Here is a 26,166-nt window from a genome sequence, read left to right as displayed (position 1 = left end):
ACTAGGTTGACTATAAAAATGCATCTAAGATGAATCAGCAAGGGCAGGCCGCTCGGACATTCCAAACTAACACTCTATAAACAGATTATTCATTTAATAATGATCAGTTGGGCGTTTTTTACATTCTATTTGCGTTTAGCGCCTCATTTGAAAAACATTCCTTTGGCGGGTTTCTTTGTCGTGGATGACGTACGTGAGTCCACTCTCCAATGGCCGCCGTGATCACCCCCCTCACCCCCGGGGGTGGTCACAGCCAGGGGGTGGTAATATTACACTTGAAATTACTGAGTCATATCAGTTCAATTTCTAGTTTTCTTGGTACATAGTCTAGTCCTCTATACGATGAGCCGATCGAGGAAAAGAAATTAGGGGGTGCACTGCATGGGGCAATGAGAGATATGCGTCATTTCCCGCGAAGTGCTGAAAAAAAATATATATCCCTACTAGGCTAAATCAAATTATGAAAAATAAAGAGGGGGGGTAGATTACCGCCCGGGTACTCAGATTTGGTTTGGACGGGGGGGGGGGTGCAGCTGAAGGTTCAAAACCCATACCCGTATTTACGGGTCAGTTTGGCGTAAAAAAAGATACCCATTATTAAGGATTTGTTGAATTTGACAAGCAAAAAAAAAGAAAGGTTATCATCCAAAATTGGAGGAGAATATATGAACCCATGTTTAAGGCCATTACAATGTTTAGGGATTTTCCAGCATAAATCCATACCTCATGTTTAGGGATTTCTTTCAAAAAAAGTTACCCATTCCAGCGGCACATCCCCGTATGCCTTATGAAGAGTACACCCCCCTCCGAACTACTATATGATAGATAGATAGATAGACTGAGATAGATAGATAGATAGATAGATACTAAAGGTAGATAGACTGAGATAGATAGATAGTATATATATAGAGATAGATAGATACATACACAGATATAGAGGAGAATAAGAGTGAGGGAGAGAGAGTGGGTGGGAGAGGGAGAGAACTTGTGAGGAGGGAAATCCCCATCCCTGGCTGAAGGAAAAACCCACGTAAGCTTAATCCCTAATTGAATTCTTAGTTACTTTTTTCTCCTCTTTCCTTTATATCTTTTCATTTACTTTTCTTGTATGTGTGTGTTTTATTGTTATCTTTTTAATTTTTATTCATCTACCGTAGATGTATTTGTCTACGCGTGGATATAACAGAATTTTCAATTATGAATCTGACGGCAGAACATGTCCTTTCATAAAACCAATTATACACACGTAGCGTTCCATAACTTAGAAATGCGCTCGAGCTCGAAATCTGAACGAGATGGATGTCAATTTCAGGATCGGGGAATGTTTTACGACGTATAAAGACCTGGAAGAGAAGCTCAAAAGATTTGTAAGAAGTTCATGGTCTCCGCTGTACATCAGGGAATCTAGAAAGATCACATGTACTCGTCGGGCTCCCAACAAGGTCGTGAATGAGAGTCTTGTCTACGGCGACTTGAGGGTGAGTTTATCTGCATCGCACGATGGATGGATGCCCCCATCTCTAATGTATGTTGAGAACAAGAACATACATGTATACATGTACGTACAACATGTACACATACCCGGTACACATTTATTGACAGTGTAGTGGCGGTGTCGCCTGTGTGTACATTAAGTATGACGTGTGTGTGTACATGTATAATGTACTGTACATGTTAGCTACAATGTACACGTACACAAGTTCTCCCGCAGCACAATTGCTATAGTGCAGCTGCAGCAGGTGTAATGTCATTGATGTGTACATAGTATTATACATGTAGAATACAATGCAATGAATCTGGGGGCCGGGCATTGCAATATTTTTGACATGTCAATTATGAATTGAATCAAAGTCATGTTTTTGCTCTTATTCTAAACAGATGATTTTCTGGTGCCTCATAATTGTTTGTGAGCAGTAAGAATTTTACTAGTTTATATTATTGTTGATCATCAATCATGGCATGATCATGATGACTTTGATGTAGATCTAGATTATTTGTCATTTTTTTATCATCCATGGCATTGATATGCTGATTGATTTTATATTCATCTTCATAGACGTTCCCTACCCTAATTCCCTAATTGTTGAGATTGATGATAATTATCGTCATCTGGACTGTAGATCCCTAGTGTAATTATTATTTTTCTTTTGAATAATCGACTTTATATCATCATGCATTGTTATTGTTCATCATACTCCTGCTAATCAATATCATCAAATTTTGTATTATTTATGGTGATGTTATTTTCGATAATGATAATATTTAATAATTATTTTATTATTATTTATTATTATTGTATCATTGTTATTATTATCATTGTTTTTGTTATTATTGATAATTTATATTATTTTTATCTTCATCATCATTTTTGTTTTCATTGTCTCTTTGTTCCTTGAGCAAAATGTATGTGGAAAAAGGGATTGTAAAAGAGAGAGAATACAATTTTTTAAGTAAAAAACTGAAATGAATTTTTGATAAATCATGAAAGTTCATTGATTTTTAAAAGGGGCACTCTGTGCTGAAAATAATTATATCTAAATAAATAGAGTAAAATTCACCAAGCAAAATGCTGAAAATTTCATCAAAATCTGATAACAAATTGATAACAACTTAAATATTGAATTTTAAAGTAAAGCAATATTTTGGGAAATTAATTCTATGCACATCGTCATGAATTTGGTAGCTGATGATGTCACATCACCATTTTCCTATAATTTCATATGTTTTTTTTTTTACTTGAAATCATAAATATTCCATATTTTATATATTTTGTGTGTGGTCTCCTTTATAAGAAATAAGTTGCAGTGCAACAAATATCTAATGCATTAAATCAGTTGTCGATCTAATTGGACAAAATTTGAATAAACACAATTCTATGTAATGAAATACAAAAGAACAAGTGTGGATAATACATCGTCAGTTTACTCATTGAATATTCATGAAAAAATATATACATAGAACTGAACACCCAACAAAACACAAATATGGAATTTATGTCATAACTTTGTTATTCCTTGTCAGATTTTGATGAAACTTTCATTGTTTTGTTTGTCTGATTTTTCGTTATTTGTTCAAATCATATTAATTTCAGCCTGAGTTATATTCAAATTTAGCTCTGAGCAGAACATAATGTAGATTACTTTAATAATGATTATTGTTGTTTCGTGTTAGTTGCTGTTAGAATTTATTATGGTTATTGTTTACAATTAGTGATTTTTATTGAATTGAATGATTTGAATATAATTTTTCTTTTTGCATCTACATGTAGCAGTGCTAGCATTCCAAGTCAACATACCTGGCACTATTAATATCATTTTGTCCCATATAAATAAGTCTGATTTGGATAATTCCAAAAGGAACACTGCATATTTTTTTATCAATTTTGTTAAATTCATATTAAGTTTTGTTATGAGAAGTATATATTTAGAGATAATTACATTTGCCTTTTTTTTACCAAAACGACACATAATCCCCAAATATTTGTGAGGTTTTATTTCTTTTTAATTAAAGAAAACTTTAATAGATGTCATCACTGTATTATTTCACTTTCTATTAAAATGAATGAACTTTCATTGCCTGATATTTCTATTTTGGGGTGAATTTCACCTTTGAAACCATCACTAATTTTGAGCAGGATCAACTTTAAAAAAAAAAGAATGTGATATTTTTTTTTCAGCCTTTTTTTTTATGGACTGCAATAGATTTTATAAATTAATATTTGTACATGTTTATTTGTCTCCTGTACAGTATTGTTGTATACATGGAGGTAGAAGTGGAGATGCTCAAAATCGCAAGAGGTAAGTCTTCTATTCATGCAAGACTTTCCAACTATCCACTGAGAAAATTTCTTACATACAGTTTCATACAGAAGTTTTGCAATGTCTCGAAAGGCTGTATGGAGAACAGAGAGGCGCCTTAACAGTACAGTACACAATCTTTCGAAACAGGTGGCTACATGGGGGGGGGGGGGGGAGTTAGTACATGTAGTCTTCCGCAACAGTCATTTATGATAAAATTAAAAATAACAAAATACTGAACATGGAAATTTTTCAGCTTACCCTGTCTTTGAGAATGATAATGAAATTTTCTGTCTCTTTTTTTTCACTCGTTTAATTTACTGTAAACGACTGATCTTTTATTAACAAAGATTATTGTTTATTTGTAGCACCAATCAAATGTCATGCCCATTCATGATGACTCTCAGAGCGGATGCTGACGGTCGTTACCTAAGGGTCACCAAGGCCATTCTTGAGCACAATCATCCCGTCTCAAAGGTTAGTTATCATTAAAGGGGGAGTGAACTCTGTATGGTCTCTCATTGACTGTGTGTTATAAATACATAGGCCCGTATTCTGAAGTCGGGTTTAACTTAAACTCAGGTTTAAAGTTGTGGTTTAAGTATGGACAGCCAATTGTTACATAAATCACTAACAGTAGGGATATAATATTTCAGCTCATTTGGTTCTCAAATCATTCATAATTGTCTAGAAAGTATATATAGATTATTGTCTTCACCATCGATGAATCAGGAAAGAGCACAGCAAACATAAGAAACGTACAACTTGATAAAAAAATTTGATACTTTTGGCTGTCCATACTTAAACCACAACTTTAAACCTGAGTTTAACTTAAACCTGACTTCAAATACATAGTCTTAAATCCATCGCCTTGGATGTCTCGAACCCCATGGACTCACTGTATCATTCCACTCATTTCGTCTGACGTAGATATTTCTTTTCTTTTACTTCCTTTTCCTTGTCTTTTCCTTTTCTTTCTCCCCTATCTCCCTCCTCACCCGCTCTCTCTTTCTTTCTTTCTCTCACGCACTCTCTCTTCCTCACTTTCTCATTTTCTCTCCATCTACCTCTCCTACAGTCTTCTTTCGTTTCCCCTTTATGACGTTTCCCTTTTGTCATCCTTGGTGCGCTTTTGCTCACTGTTTTGGATACGTGCATCTTTATGATGCATTATTTTGACGCAATCTAATAAATTTGTCCTAACTTGACAAAGTTCATGGGCGAAAATTCCTTTAAATATTATTGTCCACGGAGTTTTGATACTTTTCTTTGTTTGAACCTACTTACAATCTCCGAGCAGATCATTTGACTTTTGTCTTATAATATATACGTTTTCAGATATCTACTATACTACAGAGAATGGTTGACCTATAATTGTATTTGTATAGAGAAACTAAAATGGTTTGAGAGGAAAAGCGATTGTTTTGCTACTTGGTTACATAATTATTGCAGTATAAATGTATTGAGTACAGTAGTTGATTAGCATGTTATCATTCAAATGGGTCTGTATTACTAGACTACACTAGCATTATGGGTCAGGAAACCGGCCAGGTATGAGTAGTTGAGGACTCGAGATGGCACTATTGGTTCGTATCTGCTTTAATTCCACTCATCACTTGGTCAACCTTCATTTTAATAGTCTAATACCATTCCGTCCATCAACATTTCGTCCAACAACCATTTGGTCCAATAATCACTTTGTTTAATCACCAGTTCGGCTATGGCCATTTCGTCTCATAACCAGTTGAACTAATACCCATTTATTTTTCACTATGTATTTATGAGGTCATTTCTAAGGCCACCATGGACCGATTCCTACCAAGTTTGGGTTGTGAAGTTATTCCATCATGCTCTACCAAAATATGGTATCAAAAACGCTGACAATCAAAATGGAAAAATGTATGATGTCAAACGTATTTTTACCCACATCATGTCATTTCTTTCTTAAATCTTTATCTTATTTTTTTGCATGTCTTATACTGTAGGAAATATATGATCAACTACCGCGAAGGTTTCGCATCAGATTCGATCCTGAGGCTCTCCCAACCCCTGCTTCGAGGCACAAGGTAACTTGAAATATCAATTTAAAAAAAAATAATTAGGAGGGATATTTTAAGGCCACCGCACACCTTACGACTGTTCGCAATCCAATTTTAGAACAAATTGCATTTTGCTCATTTTCTGAAAATGTGAATGGAACATATCATTTTATTTGAGGTTAAAATTAATTGAAAGAATACTAATATTTGTAACCATTTTGAAAGATTGCAAGCCTTTAATTTGAAGTAAAGGCAAAATCGGTTTCAAATCGTAGCCAATCGTACGACGTCATTACGACTAGATACAAAATTTGATTTTATTCTAAGAAGGATGATAGCATAGTCACAGATTTGAACATACGTATTCGTACGATGATTTCGAACATTACACAGTAAGATATTCCAAGTCTCGATATTAGCATCAAATTCTACAACGTTTTATTCCAAAATTGAGTCACAGACCAATCGTAAGGTGTGCGGTCGCCTTTATGTAGTGAACAAGATTTCTGACTCTGTGATTAGTGAACAAGGTCATTTGAAATATCAATTTTGTTTTAATACTTTGGAAGGATAATATACATAGCGGCCATGTTTTCAGACTCTTTGTCACTGTAGTGAACAAAATAAGCAATCATTTTAGCAAGCAGAGAAATATCCCTTGTCTGAAATTTTGTTTTCCTTAATTCTGCAACTGGGATACATATTTTTTTAATTACCTCTCCCACATGTGTGTGAATGATACTATGTGTGGGGGTGGGCATAGCCTTTCCCCCACTGCCCCCCCCCCCCCCTCTTTCCAGTTCATCAGTGTATAAGCTGAGAATCTGAAGGGAATGATTATTTTTACATGTATTCCATTGAATTTCTACAGAATCTGTCTTTGAGAGAGAGGGGAAAAAAAGAGTATGATGGGGGGAAAAATTGACTGGATGCTAAATTTCCTTTTGCTTATTTTCCCCCTTTTCACTATCTTTTCTATTTCTAGGCCAAGAAGAAGCTGAATAGACACCCTTATTCAATGAAACGAGAAGAGGTTGTAAAGACGGAGCAACCTATATTGCCGAAGCCAGATAACAATAATATTGCAGGTAGTGCTTTTCTTTACTCTTTTTTAAAACCTTTTCATATTTTTTTACAATGATTATATAAATAGTAATCCAAGAGTTCGTCAACTGTTTAAAGGACAAGTCTACCGCAACAAAAAGTTGATTTGAATAAAAAGAGAAAAATCCAACGAACATAACACTGAAATCGGATGTAAAATAAGGAAGTTATGACATTTTAAAGTTTCGCTTAATTTCACAAAACAGTTATATGCACATCCCGGTTGGTATGCAAATGAGGGAACTGATGACATCACTCACTACAGGCCTGACTCACTATATCTTTTGTATTTCAATATATGAAATATTATGATTTTCTCATTGTCCTGTGAAACAAGGGTTTATTTTTCCCTGAACTTACGGAATTACTATTGTTTAACATTTTATGGTTCAGTCAAGTTGGTCTTTATTGTCAAATCTGTAAAAATAGAAATATTGTATAATTCAAACAATAAAAACAAAAGAAATAGTGAGTGAGGGAGATCATCGATTCTCTCCTTTGCGTGTGACTAAATTGTGCATACAACTATTTTATGAAAAATAAGCGAAACTTTCAAATGTCATATTTTTCTAATTTTACATCTGATTTTGATGAAATTTTCAGCATTATTCTTGTCTGATTTTTCTTCATGGATCCAAATCAACTTTTTTTCTGAGGTGGACTTGACCTTTAATAGCCTTTGTGGAGCAACTTTTATACCTTGGGGCATTAAAAGAAGGGGAAAAATAAGACATTTTGTATTTCAAAAGAGTGACACGTGCTCCTGATAGACCCTTATGATGCCAGAGGAACATTTTCAGTTAAAGGGTCGGAGTACTCTGGGCCAATAATAATTGTATAGATGAGTGAACACTTAAAGATTCATCAGAATCTGAGAATAATAACAAAGTTATTGAATTTCATAGTTTAGCACTATATTATGTTTCATGAATGAATTATCATCAACCTTGAGTTTAAAATCAAGGTTAACTACCCGGGGGGGGGGGGGAATCACATATATTGGGGGACGTGCCGCTTTGATGACCCCCTTTTTCAGACCTAATTTTCAGTTCTCTAGATACTCCGAATGGCAAAGTTTCCATCCAGAAGCCGCTCAGCCCTGCTCGCAAGACCCCCGTTACGAGACATCTCAGTTCCCCAGCCCTGCCAAAATTGTCAAGCGCAAGCACCGCATGCAAAGAGATGCACGTACGGCTTTGCAACTCCCTACATAACTAGTAGCCGCTCCATGCATGGCGAGCGCATGCAGTACAGCGCTCTACTTACGGTGCCACGATCCTGTTCTGGAGACCCTGGATCACACCGCACGGTATATATTTAGTTCCCAAGACCATGTACTTTACCCTTTATTCAGTTCCTTAGACCCCCATTTCAGAGTTTCATGAGGCACAAACCCATCAAAAAATAAAAATCAAGATCTGGTTCACCTGCGAAATCTCACTCTGAAATCATGAATTCCTAGCAGAAAAATGATCACATTGAAAATAATTTACACAGGTACAGTAAGCACATGTGGACAGTGTATTATTAATCCATAGAAAAAGACTGAGAGCTGCCTGGAATACAGTGTTTACTTTGTCAATTTCTTGGCAATTACACGTTCGGCCAGAATCATTTGGCACATATCTTTTATAGAGTACCAAAGTGATGACGTCACAGAAAACTTTTCATGCATTTCTGCGTTTCTAGTACCATATTTTGGGAGAGCATGATGAAAAACCCCCACTTCCAAAATTTAGTGGGAATCGGTCCATGGAGGCCTTAGATACATGTATGACCTCATGAATACATAATTAGCCCCGTTGAAGTCAATGCATTATTGGCCTGGTTCCTAACATTCAGAACTAGGCCAATAATAATGGCTTCATTGGGGCTAATTATGTATTCATGAGGTCATATCTCAGGCCCCCATGGACCAATTCCCTCATATTTGGGTTGTGGGGGTTTTCATCATAATCTACAAAAAATATGGTATCAAAAATGCTGACATGCAAAAATGGAAAATTAATGACGTCACACTTCGGTACTTCGGTATTTATACTGCAAATACTTGGGCAGTATAAACTGGCATTCATGATTTGAACTGAGCACAGAATTCTCATTATTTCTGTTTTTTTTTTTTAATCTTGCAGCTAACTCAATTCACATGAACAATCGTGGATTGTCCAACCACAGTGTACCAAACCATGTGTTACCTAATCACGGGCTTCCCAACCAGGGGTTAGTGAACCACGGGATAGCCAACCACATCATCCTCGACACCATCTCGGAAGCGCCACGTTACCCGGTCCCAGCACCCTCCAACGAATGCCACAATTCATGGAGCGACGAGCTCGAAGGGATGCTTCCCCCGAAGAAGCGACGGACAAGCATTTCAAACGAGGACTTACACGAAACCCTGGTGTCGCAAGCGCAGCAGCAAGTTGAGCGCGAGAAGGATTCCGATGAGGTGCGTGGAGCGCTTCTAACCTACCTTAGGAGACATAACGAACAGGATGAGGAGGATAGATTTTTCTTGAGCATGGCAGCTATCGTCAGGACTTTACCGAGTGACGTTCGAGCGACGCTGAAGTTTCGCATACATCACATGATATTTGATGCCCAAATGGATAACATGTCACAGACGACATAGCACATACTAGAATTGCCTCTTAATCTCAGCTGCAGTTTTTTTTTATTCAAATGTGGTATTAATGGCCCGAAGAAATGAAGGTGATATTGTTAACCTGGTGTCAATCCATGGTTAATGCGGATTTTATCCTCATTTACACTTAATTCAGCAGGTATATTGAAAAGTGTCCAATATGAATGCATGCTTTGGTCAAGTGGAGCTAAACTAGCACTTGTTACTATCATAATTTTTTGTGTTAATAAGTCAAAACAAATAGCAAACTCATTTATTAACGATCTTCAGTAGATTCGGTAATGGCATAAACTTTTATTTGGATATGTGATAAAAGCGCACAGCCATTACTGGACACTTTCTTAAAATACCAGCTGAATTAGCGTATCAAGGCATAGAATCTGCGTACCTTAAACAAATGGGTTGAAACCACAGATTCAAACCCACCTTGTGAATTTGAGCTAATGTGTTTACATGAATATACATGTATCTGGAGGTATATTTTACTTACTTGTACAACTCATTTTTAGTGGAGAGATATTACTTTCTTCTTTTAAACAAAATCCATGTATATTTTTATTCTTTTTGGGGGGTTTGACAGGTACCCATGGAAAAGATGAAAATTAAAATGAGACTGTTTCTATGATTTGCCAAATTACACCTTTCATCAGCTATTTTTTCTTTATTAACCTTCTTTACTGGCTGTTTTTTGAGAAATATCGAGAAATATCTTTATGGAATAAGGTATGGTTAATAATTTACAGAGTCATTGATTTTTGGGGAGCAATAATATGTCTCTAGATTTAGTGTGCAATTCCAAAGTGATTAAGGTGGAGATAGTATTAGATGAGAAATAGATTGTCAGATTCATCACTAAATCTAATTGTGACACAAAAAGAAGATGTTCCCTTTGAGTAAAAAATGTTGTAACCTTTCAAGGAAACAGTAAAATAAACTTGTGTTCGTACAGCTGTTTACAAAATTAAGGTGATCTAGCAAAATCATGAAGCTCATATTAAAGGGAGAAATGTCACTTCTTAAAAGTTATACAGTCACATTCTGTTTCTGGTGAATAAGCCAGTTCGGAGTTACATTCTGCGCACGATCAGAAGAAGGTCATTTGTACTAAAGTGATATAGCGGTTTAATATCAGATAAGATAATGAGATAAGCACCAACTCAGATGTCTTGATTATTCATATTTTCTTTTGAATTGGGTTTTTCATTAGATCCACAAAAAACAACTATGCGTCCATTAGCGACTGGTATTTTACAGTTGGCCAAATACATGCATTCAAGGAAAAAATGCAACAAATATATTCATAGAGTGTTCTTTGTGTGCTATTTTAGTCACCTGCCTGGTCTATGCAATTTCTTCATCCTGCCTATGTAAGGCATGCTAACATATTATCTTGCTTTGAAATCTGCCTACCGTATCATAATGAAAGAAACGGAAGGTCATTTGACCAAAATTGCCCATGAGGTAACTCCGAACTGGTCTATTGATGCGTAATGTCATTCATCGTTAGAACCCAACTCGACAGCCGTGTTCAGCACAGACTATATTGCATTTGCCCAATGTGATATCCAATGCCCCACTCCAGTTTATTTAGGGACTTCCGCACAGCATTGAATTGAATGCAAGTTTTCTTTTGTGCAACGCCCTATAGGACTTCTACCTCTTTATTACTTGTAAGCTTTCTTGCGATGTTTTTCACTGCCATGTTATTGAAGCCTCCTAAAATCCAGAAAGATGCATACATATCACATATATGAACTATCATGCAATAAGTTTCCTCTTCGCTTGAATTTCCTGGAATTATTTAATTGACATTCAACTCCTGAATCGGGGCTGTGGTTAAAAACAAATGTATGTTTTGTTGTAACCTTTGTTGATACTAAGTTATGAAATCTATTGTAAGTTCATGGAACATATGATTTGATTCATGTTAGTATCAATATTATCATGCCATTCTTTCACTGGTTTATCAGCAACGTATTGTGTGAACAAGATGAAGATAATCATTAAGCCAAGCCATAACAAAATAAGTATATTTTGTATGATATAGGTTCATTTTCTTGAAGAATTTGTGCCAAAATATGATATATTGAAACCACAAAATGAAGATTTATTATATCCTGGGATGTACATGTAATATGAAGCTCTATGTTAGTTAGACATGACGTTCAAGTAAGCTCTGGTTTAAAGTTTTGGTTTAACTATGGATAGCCAATAGTGGCACAAATCTCTAACATGATAATTTCAATGTATCTGCTCATTTTTCTCTCAAATCTTTCTTAACTGTTTCAGGAGGATCAATTAGATAGCTTTCTTCAACATTCATGAGTGAGGAAAGTGCACAGTACACAAAAGAAACATACAATGTGATTTTGACATTATTGGCTCTCCATAATTTTAGCACAGAGTTAGACATGGTCTAAGTTAAACCCGACTTCTGAATACAGGCCAATGAGTTTAGGGTCTCCTGTGTCTCCTCTGGTGACTATGAAAACCAGGGTCCCGTCTTACAAAGAGTTGCGATTGATCCGATCAACCGCAACTATGGACGGCCAGCAACGTCAACATGTATTATGCATGCTTGTTCAAAATATTTTCTAGCTATGATGTATATTCATGCATGCTTTGTTTTCTTAAAGATGCACTGTGCTTCTCTTTGTTTTCAAAGGACAGTGTGCAAATTTTCTGTAGAAAATTTTATGACACTGATGGATTTCCATAGAGTTGCGACTGATTTGATCAATCGTAACTCTTCGTCAGACAGGCCCCTGATCAATCTCAACTATATGGAAATCCATCATTTGTCATGAGCTTTCTGTACAAGAAATATGCACAATGTACTCTTGTAAACAGAGAGGAGCATATTGAATCAATAAAAAGATGAACGTAGGAGTATACATCATATCTAGAAAATATTTTGAACAAAATTCATGATAAATGTATTCATAACGGATATAGCGGACAAGTAAAATTTTGGGGTGGCTCCATCCGTTTTCATCTGCTCCAGACAATGGACAAAATGGGGAACAATGAAATCACAGTGGACGGGTGCTCCATGGATATAGAGCGTATGAAACACGTATGCAAAGAGTACACAACGAATACATAACGTTTTCCAACGGATGGCAAGATTCTTTTCCGTTTTACATCCTGTCTGCATCCGTAAGTGCAGTGGGACCAAGCCTTTAGATGTTTCAAGTAGAAAAACTACTTAAATTAACCAACCCAGAGCTGAACGATGTCTACTCGTAATATTGATTCAGATTTGTAAGCTTGGTGTTTATACATGTATATAGGACTTTGCAGCTGCTGTTGTACAGAGAATACATAAAATGTGTTATTTATATTGTTTGGGGTCTGCATTTTGTACGATGTCTCTCAAATACTGTACAATGCCCATTTTAAGGAAAAATGTCTATTTGTATTTTCATTATTTTATTTTTGACGTTATTAATATTAAGAGAATCACGTCCATCAGCTCCTTTGTATGTTTTGTATCCATCTCATACTCCATCACCCCCCCCCCCGTCATGCTCTTTCACATCCCATCATCTATACTCTCTATCTCTCTCTTCCTTTTTTTTTGTTTCTTTTTCACTTTTCTCTCTCTCTGTCTCCCACTCTCGCTCTCCATCCTCATTTATCACCCCTTCTCCTTTTAGCTAGTACATTTCCTTCTCTATTTCTCTGCCCTTTTTTTGTGTGTCTTCCCTCTAAAGGCCACCGCACACCTTACGATTGTTCACGATCCGATTTGGAACAAATCGCATTCTGCTAATTTTCTGAAAATTTGAATGGAACATATCATTTTATTTGAGGTTAAAATTGATTAAAAGAATACTAATATAACCATTTTGAAAGATTGCAAGCCTTTTATTTTGGAGTAAAGGCCAAATTGGTTTCAAATCGTAGCCAATCGTACGACTGTTATGACGTCATTACGACTAGATATTAAATTCGCTTTTATTCCAAGAAGGATGATAGCATAGTCACGGATTTGAATATAGGTATTCTTACGATGATTTCGAACATTACACATCAAGATATTCCAAGCCTCCATATTAGCATCAATTTCTACTACGTTTTATTACAAAATCGGGTCGCAGAATAATCGTAAGGTGTGCGGTCGCCTTTACTACACTGCAACCCCTTTCACTTCCCCCGCTCCTTGTAAAGTTGTGTAAATATATGATATATACTTGTTTTAAATTGTCTGCAAGAACAATCAATTCGCAATTCACTGCCAATCGATAGAATGCTTAGATTTTATCATGATCTTATATGCATGTCTTTTTCTGGTACTTTTTTTATCCCTGGAATGGTTTCATGAAGGTACACGTGAAGGGTCACTTTGAATGATAATGACATGCTTATGTAAAGCTAGAGAGAATATTTTAATAAATTGTAATTCAAATTGTAGGTGTGTTATTACTCCAGGCATATGTGTAAGAAACATTCAGGGCACACGTGAGTAATTCATCCCCACGCAATGCATTCTGGGCAGGCGTAAGCAACGATCACAGGACTGTCATGTGATCTTTACTTATGCCTGTTCAAAAATAATACATCAAAATTAGACAAAATGATTGTATATCAAATCATAAATGGTAAAATCAATTCTATGTTCATATTCTTTCATAATTGGGCCTTTAGAGATGCTAGGCTGCATTCTTGTATCCACAGTATTTGAATTATTGTTGTCGGCAAAGCAGTTCCGGTTTTTCTCGCTGTAAGCTGACCTAAATTATGGTCAGTCTTGTTTCAGGTCATATAACTTTTCTTTCAGCTGGACAAGAACCCGATATACCCACCTATTTTGATTTACTTTATATTTTGATTAATGTCATTGAAATAAAACTAAATCTATGGAGGGGTTGATTTTTAATGATTTTTATTGAGCTGTGATTTAAAACGTATGTTGAATGGGAGTCTGAATTACTCATGTGTGTCCTTCATGTACCATCATCATTATGAAAAGCCATAGAAGATTTTCTTCAACGTGTTTCAATCACACATGAACAGGGGCAGATCCAGAATTTTCCAAAAGGGGGGGCAAATTTTTCAGAGGAAAATTTTGACAACTAAAAAAAAAAAGTTTTCATCCACAAATTAAGGATATTTCGTATCCGAAAAAATTTGACTAGCAAAAAAAAAAAGTAATGGCATTTTTACATTCCAAATTTTGCTTCTGAAAAGGGGGGGGGGCACGGGCTGGCTGTGCCCCCCCCCCCTGGATCCGCCAGTGCACATGAAATTGATATACATGTAGTAGGTTTACATACTACATATTCGCCTACATGAATTACCAAACAAATATGTGGAGTATAGCTTGATCCTGTTTAATACAGAATGATATTGGATAGTTTGGGATCTTTAATTTTAGCATACTACTTTCTCCAAAGTTTTAAAGGACAAGTCCACCCCAACTTGAGGTTGATTTGAATAAAAAGACTAAATCCAACAAGCATAACACTGAAAATTTCATCAAAATTGGATATATTAAGTTGTTCTATTTTTTCACTAAACAGATATATGCAAATCCTGGTCTGTATGCAAGTGAATGGACTGATGACGTCACCCACTCACTATTTCCTTTGTATTTTATGATATGAAATATTTCTAATTTTCTCTTCATTGTCACAAGAAACAAAGTTTTATTCCTCCCTGAATATGTGGGATAACAATTGTTTCAACATTTTATGGTTCAGTCAAGTTAGTCCTTATTGTCAAATCTGTAAAAATTGAAATAGTGTATAATTCAAACAATAAAAAACAAAAGAAATAGTGAGGGACATCATCGATTCTCTCATTTGCATGTTACTGAGTTGTGTATATAAACTCTTTTGTGAAATGTAAGCCAAATTTCAAAATGTCATAACTTTCTTATTTTACATCCGATTTTGATGAAATCTCCAGCGCTGTTTGTTTGATTTTTCTCTGTTGATTCAAATCAACGCATTTTTGTGTGTACTTGACCTTTAAAGCATAACCATTGATTGGAAGACTGGTTTCTATGATAAAGGGATGGTCCAGGCTGACAATATTTATATCTGAATAAATAGAGTAAAATTCACAATGCATCATGCTAAAAATTTGATCAAAATCGGATAGCAATTAAAGTTATTGAATTTTTAAGATTTGCATTATTCCGGTGAAACAGTTCTAGGCATGTCTTTATGAATATTCATTAGGTGGGTTGGTGATGTCATATCCCCGCTTGTTCTTTTGTATTTCATTATATGAAATGAGGTTTATTCCAAATTTTTCTACCAAGAACTAAAACAGTTGGATTGACAACTGATTAAGTGCATTAGTTATTTATTGCTGTAACTTATTTCATCATAAAGGAGACATGCCATTTACACATTTATGAAAAAATGAAAGAGTTTTGATTCATGTATAATATAAGAAAAAGGAAGGTGGGAAGGTGACATCATCAGCCCACCTAATGAATATTCATGAAGACATGCCTGTTACTGTTTCACCGGAATAATGCAAATCTTTAAAATTCAATAACTTCGTTATTTGTTATCCGATTTTGATAAAATTTTCAGCCTTTTGCTTTGTGAATTTTACTCTATTTATTTCGATATAAATATCTTCAGCCCGGAGTATCCCTTTAATTGCATTGATTAATGTGTTTGATCAATCATATCATCTGTCCCGAAATTAAGCTTTACATGTATGTTACTGCATGGACCCAAATGTAATGTCTTAAAGGGGAAGTTAACCCTGATTTTCTATTTCTAATCAATTTATTTATTAGGTAAAAAATCACATGAGTAGATTTATACATTGTAAAATGTGAGGATCAGACACCCTAGGAAAGCCAGAGGCTTGAAAAGCAGGGGGATCCATGACAAATAAATTACAGTGATACAGATGATGCTCATTTTAATAAAACAAGAATAATATTCGAGAAGGTTTGATGAAGATCCATCAAACAATAACAGTCATGATTTTTTTTGTATTATTATTATTTTGTGACATAGAAAGTCAAAAAGGGGGCCTAAGCTTTCGATCCTAGCAGAAATCTAGCGTAAATGTGTGCTTATACTTTGCGTACAAAAGTTGTTTTGACTTTGAAAGAGATGGGGAAATTTGCAGTGGCTGGTTTTTTTTAATGACTTTTAAAATTTGTGACATCACAGATAAGCAGTTCCTATATGATGCATGATATCATGTAACTTCTGAAGGTTTCCATGGCGTGTTGTAGAGGTTTCACATGCCCACAAAAGGTATATCATGAAACCTGTACACTTAATTGTGTGATATAAATTCCCCAATCAGACATCATTTCATACCCCCTTCTTTAAAAAAAAATCTTTGTATCGATAATTTTTTATAAATTTTTAAAAAATTGCATTAATGACGTGATATTTTGAGAAGCTGTTTGTTTATGACGTCATAATGAAAAAAAGACAACATTGAAAATTCATAACTCCCTTATTCTTTGAAGGATATTCATTAAAACTTGACGTATATTTTCCTCCAATTTTTTCTGCTTATATTAAAACCAAATCATTTTAAGGGTTAACTTCCCCGTTAAAACTGCCAACAGAGATGAAGATTGCTCCCTTTTTTGTAGTTTTTGGAGTCAAAATCTTATCAAGGTCTTATGGAAAATACAGATTGACCCAAATAATAATTTTTCTAAATAGTTCCTTCCCTGACATATTGTATTGACCTTGTCTGATTTTGTTAACCTTGATATAGGTACAATCGTTCCTCTTCGAAGGTCACAGTGTTTATATTGACTTCCTCTTGAAAATGGAGGTGCTATAATGATATAGAATGATTAAAAGTAATAGAATATGAAACTTTTTTATCTAGCGTAAATGTGTGCTTATACTTTGCGTACAAAAGTTGTTTTGACTTTGAAAGAGATGGGGAAATTTGCAGTGGCTGGTTTTTTTTAATGACTTTTAAATTTATCAAAATAATGAAATAATTTTAGAAATAATCACGAAGCTCTAGCGGCCAATTACGGAGACTTCCTGATCTAAAAAGAAGAATTTCAAACTATTTTTGTACACTTAACATGTAGTGTATATCCCTAATGAGAACTCAGCCCTATACGAGCGCTAATCGCGAGCGGAAAGTTTACATGTCGCCTAAAAGGAGCTTTTGTAAATAAACTTACTAAGATTGTTAGTTGAATTGGATTGTTTACAGCAGCGAAGAAAAAGAAGGGGGGACATTACTTGAGGCCATTTCAGGTATTGGCGTTTTAGGAATTTTATTTCAAGGGGAAAGAGACGGGACTTCGAGTTTCTAGATTTTAAACACTCGACTATAACTCTGTATACGACGAAAATACAGGCGTGCATCACACACCATGCAGTCGTGACTTTTGCTGTAGGCAGACAAAACATTATACATGGTTATTATTTTAGAGCGCTAGAAAATCATGATCAAATTTTCGACTTTGAGAACAACACCGAACTGGGAGATCCAGGAGAGTGTTTCATCAACATTTTCATGCATGCATCTAGAAAAAAACATGACTTAACTTTTTTCGTTGATTTTGAGACATTGGGTTTTACTGCAATTATCTTTAGATTATAGACTATGGCTGATAAAGCGTCCAACGTACAGGACCTTTTATGAAAAACTCCAGAGAATGTTATTAAAATGGGGATCGTGACCAATAAAACTTTTTTTGTTTGTTTTTAATTTAGTTTTCCTTTTGACCATATCTCGTCGACAAAATTATAAAACCATCACTAACCACCCCCCCCCCCCCCCAACAACAGCAAACCGTTGTCACATTTTCACGAAGGGAATTACCAACATTCTTTTCACCAATAGAGGCAATTTGATTGTCCGATCATTCAAAGTGACCGAGAGCGCTGACACTTTTTTTTCATTTCACTATCCCCCCCCCCCCCCCCTTCCCTCCTAAATCTATCTTCAGCATAAAAAATAACACACACAAAAAAGGAGGATGCCACGCAATAATTCGTCAGACAAGACGATCGAATATGCTTAGCACGATCAGTATGCGTCTTTACTGAGGGCCACCGGTCACTAAAAAATAGGTCGATCTGTGAAGTCAACGAACTTTCTGGCGGCGTGACATCACAATGCAATCTGCGCAGAACTAAAACTTTCGTCCAATCGTTGCGCCGTACCCAATGATCACGGCGCACCTGTTTGTTTACTTAACTTCTGCATAATGCGAATGTTTCATTCTCATTGAAATTACCTTCGTACACGGGCTTGGGCCTTACATCATATTATCACACGTCTTTATTAGGAAACTGAGATTCGTTTGCCGTTTCAGAAAGAAGGGAAACAGAATGTATTTGAGGTTAATAATAAACACAGTACTATGTAGATTTTTTTTTATTCATTAATAAGAGAAGGTGTTTTTTTTTTGTTTCAAGCTCAATAGCAATCATTTTCTTTACGACCGTCATAATACTAGAGTGAGCATTGTTTCATTGATAATTTCAACCTCCATCGCTCTCCACTTCAAAATGATGATAAAACTTACAAGAAAAGCTCTCCAATACTACTGAACTACAGCTTTAACCGCTTCGATTTTATTGTTTTACCTACTATACACCCTACACTTTATTATCTCACGCTACTTCTACCGCTATGACATGACTCATGTCGCTGCAAAAATAATGCTTTAAAATTTATGTACTACATGTACTACTACTACTACTACTTCTACTACTACTACTACCACTACTGCTACTACTCCTGCTACTTCGTCTTCTACTTCTACCACCAGTATTTATAATCATAACACCGATACTCGAAAAAAAAAAGAGAAATCCTGTAGAGATGTAAAAAGAGAGAGAGGGAGAGAGAAATTATCTAAGTAATGAACCTTAAAATCCTTTAAAAAAGTGTAGTGCCCCTGTTTCACTATTAGAGCGATCGCCAAATCATTTGCATCCTAAGTACATGAAGTGTATAAACTGATATCAATTGTAGGCGCTGTAAGTGTATGAAGAAGATTAATAATTATGGAAGTAATTCCCTTGCAATGTGTAATATCGCCTACAAAATGCTTTTTGGGTAATTTACAGAATTTTGCTGGAATTGCACCACCGGTTTATTTCCCATCAGCTGGTAGTAAAGATTAGTACCTGCAATTTCATCCTTATTCTTTAAGACTTTTTAATGCGCTATTTTGACGAACATGTTTGTGGGAAAAATCGGAACGTTTAGTCTCGTGGTGCAAGCTCAGATATCTTATAACTAAACACATGTCATAATTGTTCCTAAACATTTTTTTAGAGGGGTAATGTGCGATTCAATGTAGTCCAATTACAAACAGAAAGATTGACAATCGTTTTTTTAGAATTCACTGGAAATTTCTCAGTTTGACATTCTTATTTATAAGTTTGAATTCACGGGAACTTTCTCAGTCGCCCAAGAAACCTTCGCTGCGATCATGATTGCGAGTTGTATTGAATTGATCCGAGCAGCAAAGAAGAAGGGGGTGTATTTTTTAGGTCATTTCTAGTATTGGCGTTTTGAGAATTTTATTTCAAAGGGAAAGAGACGGGAGTTTGAGTTTCTAGATTTAAAACACTAGACTATAAATCTCTACACGACGAAATGACTATTCAGGCGTGCATCACGCACCATCACAGTCGTGACTTTCGCTGTAGGCCGACAAAACTTTTTGCCCCTTTCGTTATCTTCATGTATTCCTTTACGTATATTTCAATATTCTTTCCACCCTAACTTTTTGAGTGGCACACATTTTACAAGCTTTGCTTTTCAGTGGACCCCTCCATTCTTCTCATGATATATGATTATATTGATTTAATTATATTTAATTATATTGATTATATTGATTTAAATTTGACATGCATGTTAATTTATATTTGAATCACTTATTTAATATGTATATTATTTATTCAATGTTGAATTTTGTTCATGCTTTTATCTAAATTGAATTGGTTTATCATGTAATTATTTGTATTATGTTGAAGAATGAAAAATAAATTAAATTGAATTGAATTGAACTTTATACATGGTTATTATTCTAGAGCGCTAGAAAATCATGATCAAATTTTTCGACTTTGAGAACAACACCGAACTGGGAGATCCAGGAGAGTGTTTCATCAACATTTGCCATCTAGAAAAATATAAACATGACTTGACTTTTTTCGTTAATTGTGAGAAACATTGGGTTTTACTGTAATTATTTTTACTTTTAGATTATAGACTTTGGCAGATAAAGCGTTCAACGTACAGGTCCTTTTACGAAAAAGTCCAGAGAATGTTATTAAGATGGGGAGGCCAAGAAAAATTTTTAAAAAGTTTTTTATTTTAATTTTCCTTTTAACAATAAAATAAAGTATATCGTCGGTGAAGCTATAAAACCATCACTAACCATCACCCCCCCCCCGCAACAACAGCAAAACATTGTCACATTTCACGAAAGGAACCAACATTCTTTTCACCATTAGAGGCAAATCGATTGGCCGATCATTCAAAGTGACCGAGAGCGCTGACACTTTTTTTTCATGAAGTATTTAGATTTTAAAATATCAATAGATAACATGGCCATAAAATGTGAGGTCTTTTAACTACCCCCCCCCCCCCCTCCCTCTCCCTCCTAAATCCATCTTCTTCTTCTTCTTCTGTATCCTTCCTCCGCTGTATCGGAGATCCGCAGTTTAATACTGCGTTAATATTAGCGTTGCATATTTTGACGTGAGAGTAAGGTAGACCGAGAGAGGTGAATCTTATGCAGGAAATTTAAGACAAGTAGGTTGAGGTCGTTTCTGGAGGAATCTGTTAATTCGACGTCAGGTATAAACAGGACGGAAACGGTAAATTGTTGAGGTTCTTGATCATTAAAATGCACAGAAAATACTGCAGTTCCTTGTCTTCTTTTATTAAGTTTAGAAGTGTTTTCCTGTGTGTGCTAAACGCTGGGCATTCTCCAACAGGACTTTGCAGGACTTTGTGGTACTTTGATTCAGAGAGAATAACCTTCTATTCGTTGGGTATGTACTGCAGGATAATTGAGCTCTGATGGATATAGCTTCCCTCAGGAGAGGGCTGGAGACTTGTTTTGGGTAATAATTCTTTTTATCACGTTGGGTCATGCCCGACCATAGACTTAGAGAAGATTTTTAGCAATTGCATTTTCAAGGGCAGCATAGTGTTGCATATAGATTTTTCCCAGTGCTAGCTTCTTCCATACTTTATATGGAATGTGATCTCTGAGGATGTTAGTGAGACTTGGGAGCTGATAACTATTGAGAATTTTCGTCCTGCGTCTTACCAAAGTTGTATTGTTGGCTATACCATTCAACAGGATCCTTCTTTCATCTTCAGCATAAAAACTAACACAAAAAACCCAGATATAAAAAAGGAGGATGCCACGCAATAGTTCGTCAGACAAGACGATATATGCACCTTTACTGAGGGCTACCGGTCACAAAAATGGGTTAATGTGTGAACTCAACGAACTTTCTGTCGTGACATCACAATGTGATCTGCGCAGCACTAAAACTTTCATCCAATCGTTGCGCAGTAACCAAAGGAATGGTTACGGCGCACCTGTTTGTTTACTTCTGCATAATGCGAATGTTTCATTCTCATTTAATGACCTTCACTCACGGGCTTGGGCTTTTATTCATGGGACTTACGTCATATTATCACACGTCTTTATTAGGAAACTGAGATTCGTTTGCCGTTTCAGAAAGAAGGGAAACAGAATGTGTTTGAGGTAAATAATAAACACATTACTATGACGATTTCTTTTATTCATTAATTTCGGAAGGGAAGATTTTTTTGGTTTCAAGGTCAATAGCAATCATTTCTTTACGACCGTCATAATACTAGAGTGAGCATTGAGTAATTCATTGATAAATTCAACCTCCACTGCTCTCCACTTCAAAATGATGATAAAAGAAAAGCTCACCAATACTACTGAACTGCAGCTTTAACCGCTTCGATTTTTTTACCTACTACATCGTACATTAATGATCTTACTACTTCTACCGCTATAATGACATTACTGATGTCGCTGCAAAAATAATACTTTGAAATTTATCTAAAACTACTCTACTATACTACTACTATACTACTTCTACCACCACTACCACTACTGCCACTACTCCTCCTGATACTTCGTCTTCTACTACTACCACTGGTAGTTATAATCCTAACACCGATAATAAAAAAAATCCTGTAGAGATGTTAAAAAAAAGAGAAATGATCCAAGTAATGAACTTTAAAATCCTTAAAATAGGTCTAGTGCCCCTGTATTAGAGCGATCGCAAAATCATTTTCATCCTAAGTACATGAAGTGTATAAACTGATATCAATTGGAGGGGCTGTAAGTATATGAAGAAGATTAATAATTATGGAAGTAATTCCCTTGCAATGTGTAATATCGCCTATGAAATTCTTTTTGGGTAATTTATAGAATTTCGCTGAAATTGCACCACGGGTTTAATTTCTCCTTATTTAAAATGAAGTGAGTCTTTCTAGTAGACGCAAAGAGGCCACAATTCCTAATCGAGATTTGTCTTGAAAAAGTAGCCGAGCTAATACACTTTTATCAAAGAACATTTCTAGATTGAAAATAAATCAAGAAATTAGGGGGGGGGGGTAAGAAAAGGATTATTAGACATCAGTACATACATAGCTAGGGCGCATGAATCATTAAAGGTATTGATATATAGTAGAGTTCGCTTCACTGTTTAATGGTCCAGGAACGAGGAAGGAATGAAGGCAAAAGATATTCATTCGACCCAACCCAACCAAAATCCCAAGATTTTTAGTTTGATAATTATTGATGATACACGAAAGTGTATTATGATTCGCCATCTAACACTGATCACTGATCTTCTTTTGTCCAAAATATGGAAGAAATATCACTTAGCTTTTAAAACTATATTATTTGACTAGCGGAGGAATGAGAGCGATTTTACCTTTCCAGGTGATGAATGAGATGTTCTCATGATCAAGAGATGCTCTCTTAATTTAAACGTCGATTTTTTTTTTCGAAATGAAGCGGTCGTTTCATATAAGCTTTTCTGGTCAGATCATAAAAATTCAGATATATTTCCCATCAGCTCGTAGTAAAGAATAGTCCCTGCAATTTTATCCTTATTCTTTAAGACTTTTTAATGCGCTATTTTAACAAACATGCTTGTGGGGAAAATCGGAAGGTTTAGTCTCGTGGTGCAAGTTCAGATATCTTATAACTAAACACATGTAATAATAGTTCCTAAACATTTTTTTTTCTTGAGAGGGGTAATGTACGATTCAATGTAGTCCAATTACAGACAGAAATTGACAATCTCTTTTTTAAAATTCACTGGAAATTTCTCAGTTTGACAATCTTATAAGTTTGAATTCACGGGAACTTTCTCAGTCGCCCAAGAAACCTTCGCTGCGATCATGATTGCGAGTTGTATTGAATTGATCCGAGCAGCAAAGAAGAAGGGGGGGGGGAAGTATTTTTGAGGTCATTTCTGGTATTGGCGTTTTGAGAATTTTATTTCAAAGAGAAAGAGACGGGAGTTTGAGTTTCTAGATTTAAAACTCTATAAATCTCTATACACGACGAAATGACTATTCAGGCATGCATCACGCACCATCACAGTCGTGACTTTCGCTGTAGGCCGATAAAACTTTATACATAGTTACTATTCTAGAGCGCTAGAAAATCATGATCAAATTTTTCGACTTTGAGAACAACACCGTACTGAGGGATCCAAGAGAGCGTTTCATTAACATTTGCCATCTAGAAAAAAAATAAACATGACCTGACTTTTTTGTTAATTGTGAAAAATATTGGGTTCTACTGTAATTATTTTTACTTTCAGAATATAGACTTTGGCTGATAAAGCGTCCAACGCACAGGTCCTTTTATGAAAAAGTCCAGAGAATGTTATTAAAATGGGGAGGCCAAGAAAACTTTTTTTTTAAGTTATTTTTTTAATTTTCCTTTTATCAATAAAATAAAAGTATTTCGTCGATGAAACTATAAAACCATCACTAACCACTTCCACTACTACCACTAGTATTTATGATCATAACACCGATACTCGAAAAAGAAATCCTGTAGAGATGTATTAAAAGAGAGAGAGAGAGAGAGAGAGAAATGATCCAAGTAATGAACCTTAAAATCCTTTTTTTTTAAGTCCAGTGTCCCTGTTTTACTATTATAGAGCGATCGCCAAATCATTTTCATCCTAAGTGCATGAAATATATAAACTGATATCAATTGGAGGCGCTATAAGTAAATGTAGAACATTAATAATTATGGAAGTAATTCCCTTGCAATGTGTAATATCGCCTACAATTTTTTTTTTTTTGGGGGGGGGGTAATTTAGAGAATTTCGCTGGAATTCCACCACGGGTTTAATTTCTCCTTATTTGAAATAAAGTGAGTCTTTCTAGTAAACGCAAAGAGCCCACAATTCATGACCGAGATTTGTCTTGAAAAAGTAGCCAAGCTAATACACTTTTATTAGAGAAAATTTCTAAATAGAAAATATTTCAAGAAATCAGGGGGGGGGGGATAAGAAAATCATTATTACACATCAGTACATAGCTAAGGCGCTTGAATCATTAATGATAATTAAAAAAAGACGTTATTGGATTGAATTACTACCTATCTTTTCTCCTTGAATACATGTATGTATTAATACAGTATCATAACATATCATATCATGCTATATATCAATACATGTACATAATTATCGATAATACCAAACCACCCCCCAAACATCCATCATCCCCTAAACACATGCATATCCGGTGGACGACTGGGTCTGGTTCCTGTTATTGGTCTAATATTCCAATTTTCCCATTTAGAAAAATGGATTGTAAGTTTCCCCCTCTCACCGTCATTTCCAGGCATTTTTTAATTTCAATTCTTTTGAGACTTCCAGACATTCATTATTTTGGTCTGTACCAACGAACGTAGAGGGCAGCAACACGTTCGTTGCAAGGCCCTATATAAACAAGGTTGCGACAACAGGGGTCAAAGGTCAAATTTGAAGGATCTCGAATAGTTCCAATAGGGCCTTTTTGTCGACTGCTACCATTGGAAATGCGTGTAAAATTTTGAATAATTTTTTATAATTATATCGGAAATCGACGTTAGAAATTTATTTTCACACTGCACATCCATATCAATATATTAGCGACCACCTATATTTATCAAATTTGTACAATCTTATAACAAAAATCGTGAAATATCGTTGATTTGAAAAATGGCAACCGAGTTCGTCGCAAGCCGCAAATGCTCACTGCTGCTGGTAGCGAGCGGGACGCTGCACTAATTTTCCCCGGAACTGTCGGGCTGGATGTAAGGTTCTGCTGGCCCTCACGGGTCGTTTGGAGAGCGAGAGGTGAGTATGTACCGGAATGTCATGTGGTGCCATAAATACTAGTTTCATGTCCTAAATTCTTATTGTAGATTTTTTGCCGTAGTAAATTTAGCTGAATTTGATTTTTTTTACCAGAGCACTCAAAAACATGAATGATTTGAGCATATCTTTGTGCCTGTCTTTAGTTTGAGTTTGACTGAGTGGGCCCTTAATAATAGGCTTAATCATTAATTAATTATTTATTTATTTTT

At 35.4% G+C, this 26,166-nt stretch overlaps 1 protein-coding gene across 2 annotated transcripts; it reads left to right on the top strand.

Annotated features, from left to right (window-relative positions):
• The first annotated feature begins 1,270 nt into the window (after positions 1–1,270).
• LOC129279084 (uncharacterized) lies at positions 1,271–14,451 on the top strand. 2 transcript variants are annotated; one of them, XR_010296089.1, is made up of 7 exons: positions 1,271–1,478; positions 3,748–3,797; positions 4,166–4,274; positions 5,783–5,863; positions 6,822–6,924; positions 9,073–13,281; positions 13,700–14,451. XR_010296089.1 is itself a non-coding variant. In XM_054915197.2 (6 exons), exons 1-6 carry the CDS (start codon positions 1,296–1,298, stop codon positions 9,570–9,572), a joined length of 1,026 nt encoding a protein of 341 aa, XP_054771172.2. In that variant the 5' UTR covers positions 1,271–1,295; the 3' UTR covers positions 9,573–14,451. The 2 variants fall into 2 exon arrangements, 1 of the variants encoding a protein (XP_054771172.2); XM_054915197.2 differs by having other exon boundaries at positions 9,073–14,451.
• Positions 14,452–26,166: the final 11,715 nt, after the last annotated feature.

This window comes from Lytechinus pictus, chromosome 16, assembly GCF_037042905.1.
Source record: "Lytechinus pictus isolate F3 Inbred chromosome 16, Lp3.0, whole genome shotgun sequence".
NCBI lineage: Eukaryota > Metazoa > Echinodermata > Echinoidea > Temnopleuroida > Toxopneustidae > Lytechinus > Lytechinus pictus.
The sequence above is the reverse complement of the archived record's forward strand: the minus strand, read 5'-3'. Positions and strand labels throughout refer to the sequence as shown.